Source organism: Rhinolophus sinicus, linkage group LG06 (genome assembly GCF_036562045.2).
Source record: "Rhinolophus sinicus isolate RSC01 linkage group LG06, ASM3656204v1, whole genome shotgun sequence".
NCBI lineage: Eukaryota > Metazoa > Chordata > Mammalia > Chiroptera > Rhinolophidae > Rhinolophus > Rhinolophus sinicus.
In genome coordinates, this window is record NC_133756.1 from 154,835,225 (window position 1) to 154,841,672 (window position 6,448).

The 6,448-nt window shown below is 36.2% G+C and overlaps 1 protein-coding gene across 1 annotated transcript; it reads left to right on the forward strand.

The window, feature by feature from the left end:
- Nucleotides 1-5,488: 5,488 nt before the first annotated feature.
- On the forward strand, nucleotides 5,489-6,448 carry LOC109435462 (olfactory receptor 8U9). Its single transcript, XM_074337162.1, has one exon. It carries the CDS (start codon nucleotides 5,489-5,491, stop codon nucleotides 6,446-6,448), a length of 960 nt encoding a protein of 319 aa, XP_074193263.1.

Consider the following 6,448-nt stretch of genomic DNA (forward strand, 5'->3'; position numbering starts at 1 on the left):
AGACTGAAAAATTCTTTAATATATATAGTCAGGCCTAGTTCACCTTTAGCCACAAAATTCTGGTTCCCTTTTCTTCTGGGAGAAGGAAGATAAATGAACAAATATGGATGTCAGGCGGTATGGACCTGACTCCTGATGGAACCACGATCTGAATTACTTTTGGAAATTCATTCTTTTCCAAAGTTAGTTTCCTCTTTAGTAAGATGATGGGATTTATAATACAGGTAAACACATTTGTCATAGTACTTCCTGGCATTTGCTGACAATCTAGTTCATTTTTTACTAGCTTACATATAAAACTGACTCTTGATAATACACAGTCCTATGAATTTATGACAAATGCATGAGATCAAGGAAATGCCACCTCAGTAAGATGCAGAACCATTCCTGCACCCTAAGTTTTTCCTGGGTGTCTCCTAGTCAAATACTCCCCCACCCCAAACTTTGATCAACTGTGCTGAACTGTTTTATGTAAAGATTAAGACATGGGAAGATGAAATGTTCGCTGGGAACAGCCTTTGATAACATATATAAAACTTATGTTGAAATAACGTTATAAAAACACGAGTCTAGCAAACTGTGGTTTGTTAGACTTCAATGTCATTTGTTTTCAATCTAATTTATTTATATTCATGAACTTACATAGATTTGTCTTAGTTATTCTTCCAACATCTCAGTGCCAGTTACCAAGCCATAACATTTTATAACAAGACATAAACAATAATAAGGTATTTTGTCATCTGTGTTATGTTTGCCAGTTTACAAAAAAATCAACTACTGCATATTCATAAAATAATTATTTGATATTTCGAACACAGTTCATGCTTATACATATTTTCTGATTAACACTGATTGACACAATGTAATCATGTCAAGCTGTGATCTCTATGGATTTGTTCCAGATGTGTTAATGTGTCATGCGCAATGTTAGATACTAACAGTCCCCGCCCCAACATATTGAAGCCGTTATAGTTGGAAATTTATTTTATAGAAAACTATGTGGCAAATTTATATTTGCCAGTATACCAAACAGACAAGCCCATCCCTATTTTTCCATAAACCATATTCACAATAATTTGCTTATGCCTCATCAAATCCAGAGTCCCTTGGGATATAATTTTATATTTGCTTTGGATCCCAGGGTTTGCACCAAATGCCTTACTGTCCCTCTCACACATAACTTTTAAGCTCACTGTGTATAGCTCAGCTGTGTTTTTCATCCTTGTTTGTATTTGAAACTTCTAGATGAGTAATTGCTGGCCTCCCTTAATTACTGAGAAGACAACAGAAAATACACTATATTGGAAAAATAATAATTTCATAATTTCTTTCCTTTCCCCCTTTTTGCAGTATGGAGGATTACTCTGTTTCCTCAGATATACTGCCCATTTCAGCTTGAGCTGCCATAACAAAATTCCATAAACTGGATGGCTTAAACAACAGAAATTTGTTTTCTCACAGCTCTTGAGGCTGGAAAATCCAAGATCAAGGTTCCAGCCAGTTTGGTTTCTGCTGGGAACTCTCTTCCTGGCTTGTATATTACTACAATCTCACTATGTGCTACCATGACCTCTCCTTGGTTAGTGTGTGTGTATGGGGGAGGAGAGAGAGAGAGAGAGAGAGAGAGAGAGAGAGAGAGAGAGAGAGAGAGAGAGAGAGATCCTTAGTGTGTCTTCCTATATGGACAATAATTCCATCATGAGGGCTTCATCCTGATGACCTCCTCAAAATACTAATTACGTCCCAAAGGCCCCATCTCCAAATACCATCATATTACTGGTTACAAGTTTAACATAAGAATTTGGGGGAATATAATGCAGTCCGTAGTGGATCATTGTTTTCTAGTAAGTACTAAAACCAGGTTTTTCTTGCTATGGCTAAGAAAACATCTGAAGAGTGCTCTTTAAACCAAGTGACCAGGGAAATTAAGTAATAACAGAAAAGGACAACCTAGAAGAGGAAACTACTTCAAGAACATTTCAAAGATTAAGCCAAAGAGAGGGTTATGTCTTAAAATGTTCAGAAATAAGTTCTAGGGAGAGTTAGATATTCACTTGTTTGAGAGATACATTGTAAGAAAGTTCACAAGGTAATTCTTATTTTGCTTTAAGAGGTAAATTTAAATCCTGTCACTAAGCAACAATAAAGGGACAATTAAAACAACAAATAAATAATGTTCAGGAATGAGGGAATTTAGGGCAATAATGTCACAGTAAAGGCAGATAGATGTGTGATTCTCAGAAACCAGAGATAACGTTAATTGATCCCCAGCCTGCCTTGGGAGCCCTATGGGGTGTGGACTGTAATTTTTCTGATGATCTTATTTGCATCACCCTGCGAAGTAAGATCCCCTGGGATAGAGTCACTGACAAAACCCTGCAGTTGGTTGCTGCCCAAACCCACTTGGAGAAGAAATAGGAGTGCCTGCTACTCAGGTAGATTCCAATATTTTAAAATTGGCATCAACAGGCATTTTAAAAATAAAGTAGAACAGAATAGAATGGTTTTAATATAAAACAGTGTAGGTAGTATATTCCGAAAATAGGGTAAAGAGTATTTTCTAATTTTATTTCTGTATGTATGTATGTGATATTATGTATGTATGTATGTATGTGATAGATTTCTTATTAGTTGGAAGTGAAAAAAACAATTTGAGATCACCAAGATAGAATCTATTATACTATTTGGATCAGTTAGGCACTTAATTCACTAAACTATAATCTACGTCAAAACTCTCCTTCCCATTTTTGCAAAAACTAACCATTTTACCCATGAGGAGAAGTGAACACATTAAAATCAAGTCATCAATATGTTCCTTAATACATTGAACATAAGTAAAGGGCATTAATTATGAGCAAGGGGAATGAATATTGAGATATTATGACAAAAATTAATCTTTAATTCCCCATTACTAAGCATCTAGAAGGGGTTATAGTAGGACATGAATGAAAAAGATATGAATTTTACCCATGAAATCTATACTCTATTAAGAAATATGGAAACAGATGGCTGCCATAAATATGATATGTTCTGTAAATGAGTTATGTATAAAATGTTTCTCAAACACAAAGATGAAAACTGTTAAGTATCGGAGCATGGAATTAAAAATCAGGGAGGTCTTTACAGGAAAGGTGGGATTTGGGGTAGACCTTGAAGGATACTTAGGAGTAATCCCTCCAACTCTCCACTCAGCATATACTGGTAGAGATGAGCATAGGAAAAAGCATATACAAAGGTAGGGAAGCATGTAAGGTCATGTAGAAACTGAGGATCGTAAAAACAATTATTCTCATTAGATTACTTTGTGCTGGTTGTGGCAGAAGAGAAGAGATGTGAGTATAATCTAAATATAAAATAGCATGGGTTTGATGGCAGTATATAATATGCTTTCAAATATATTTGCACATGTATGCACCAAGTTAAGATGAGATGGCATACTGAAGTTTTTACAGCTGCCACACAGTGAAGCCTTACCTGGTATTTTGGGACTTGGAAACCAAATTTCCCATCAAATAGTTGCTGATTTGTTTCAAAATGGATTTTATATATTTATGGGACCACTAATTAGACTTTAAAAAGTTTTAATGACCTAACCATCTCATGTAATGATAATTGGCAGCAATGATCAATAGCAGTGTTTTCATTTTCTTCAAATAAATACCCAGAAATGGAATTGCTATATCAGATGGTAGTTCTAGTTTTACTTTTTTGAGGAACCTCCATATTGTTTTCCATAGTGTTTGTACCAATTTACTTTTCCACCAATAGTGCACAAGGTTCCTTTTTCTCCACATCTTCGCCAACCCTTGCTATTTCTTATTTTCTGATAACAGCCATTCTAACAGGTATGAGGTGATATCTCATTATGGTGTTGATTTGCATTCCCTGTTGATTAGTGACGTTGAGCATCTTTTCATGTGCATATTGGCCATCTGTATAGCTAATTCAGAAAAATGTCTAGTATTTAGATCTCCTGCTTGTTTATTAATTGGATTTTTTTCCTATTGAGTTGTATGAGTTCTTTATATATTTTGGATGCTAACCCCTTATCATATATACGATTTGCAAGTATTTTTCTCCCATTCAGTATGTTGCATGAAAACTTTTTGAGATTACCTGAGTAAGAGTTGTAGCATATAAAAGCCATTAGTCATTGAAAAGACAGCAAATATGAGTTATTTTCTCAGTATAATATTTGTATCAAGTCATATTCACTGTGTGCAAAGCAATTTATTAGTTTCCTCAAAATTGCTGCCAATTTTTCATGTGGAAAGAGAGAGAAATATGATATTATAAATTCAGTAACAGAATCTTTATTTCTATGTATGTTACCCTGTCCTAAACTAATATGCACATATTGATGTTCATATTCCAATTATGAACAACAGTCCAAAAGGAAAAGGAAAACATATGAAGACATTTCATTTAAAATAGTAGTCAAGAAATATAAATTAACCTAAAATAATCCAAACCTATATGTTTTGAAATAAATGGTGACATGGTAGGAGCATGACATTGATATAAATCTATTAGAAAGCAGCCATCACGTTTATTTCATTAAGCAAAATGTTTTTAAAGATTGCAGGTATCCACTGCATTTGATCAGGCAGGTTGATGTTTCACACATAAAGATAAGTGTGAAATTCTACAACAAGAAATACTTGGAGAAATGTAGGCGTGCAAGGACAGAATACATTGGCTATCTTGAGACTATAATAGTTGGTGGGCTCCTGCATCAGAACACAGATTTAAATACCAGCTGTTTTAGCTGTGTGGGTTTACTTCAGGGGCTTAACTTTCTTGAGATGTCTCTCCCTCATCTGTGAAATGGACATGATAAGACATGAAGTAAATAAACACCTGTAAAACACGTTACTACGTCTTTCATCACATTACCCACTTTCAGCATTTTCATTATGAACGCAGTTATGAGGATTGTGTAGCAACCTGTGGTGACCTCTCTGTGGGAAAGAATGAGTGTAGAACAGACAAAGAGAACATTCTATATCTGTCAGCACTGCAGCAATGTGGCATTTGTATCACACAGGCATGATGACAGGTTTGTCAGTGATGTCACTGCAAAGATTCATTTTTCTCTGTGTTATTGATGCTAAGGTTTTTAAATGAAAATAATAGCTGTCAAGTTTTGAAAAAATAATATTACATTTTAAATAATATAATGCACAGGAGATTTGGACAGAGCCCAATCTGGACTGAATCCTATCATATGGCTCTTAGCTTTATCAATGCAATTGATTTGGGTGAAAGAAATAAGTCTTTCTTCCAAAATATCTATTTTTGCTCTTTGTCCCATCCCAGACTCCAAGTATACTACTTATCATTTTAATATTAGCACTTTCATGTTAACAATAAAATTGCTTTTTGGGATGCTAAGGTATAAATAAATATTATACCTTTAATATTTTAAGATTAATTAAATTAAGCTGGATTTAATTTTCCTTTCTTTATGCAGACACACTGAAGGTGCATGGCCCAGATCAATTGCACCCAGGTGACAGAATTTATTCTCCTGGGCCTCACAGATCGTCAGGAGTTGAAGATGCCCCTCTTTGTGATTTTCATATCTATTTACCTCTTCACAGTGGTGGGCAACCTGGGTTTGATCCTGGTCATTAGGACAGACGCAAGACTCAACACTCCAATGTACTTCTTCCTTAGCAACCTGGCTTTTGTCGATTTCTGTTATGCTTCTGTCATCACACCCAAAATGCTAGGGAATTTCTTGTTCACAGAAAATGTTATCTCCTTCAATGCATGTGCTGCTCAGTTGGGCTGTTTCCTGGCCTTCATGACAGCCGAATGTTTACTTCTGGCTTCCATGGCCTATGACCGATACGTGGCCATTTGTAACCCTCTCCTCTACATGGTCTCGATGTCCCCAGCAATCTGCATTCAGCTTGTGGCTGTCCCCTATGGCTATAGCTTCCTCGTGGCACTGTTTCATACCATCCTCACCTTTCGCCTCTCCTATTGCCACTCTAATGTCATCAATCATTTCTATTGTGATGACATGCCTCTCCTCAGGCTAACTTGCTCAGACACTCACTCCAAACAGCTATGGATCTTTGCCTGTGCTGGTATCATGTTCATTTCCTCTGTTCTGATCGTCTTTGTCTCCTACATGTTTATTATTTCTGCTATCCTGAGGATGCGCTCAGCTGAAGGAAGACGCAAAGCTTTCTCCACGTGTGGCTCCCACATGCTGGCGGTCACCATATTCTATGGGACCCTGATCTTTATGTACTTACAGCCAAGCTCAAACCATTCTCTTGACACAGACAAGATGGCTTCCGTATTCTATACAGTGTTCATTCCCATGTTGAACCCTTTAATCTACAGCCTTAGGAACAAGGAAGTGAAAGAAGCCCTGAAGAAAGTCATCATCAACAGGAATGAAGCTTTGGTGTTCATGAAATTAAAAAAGTGA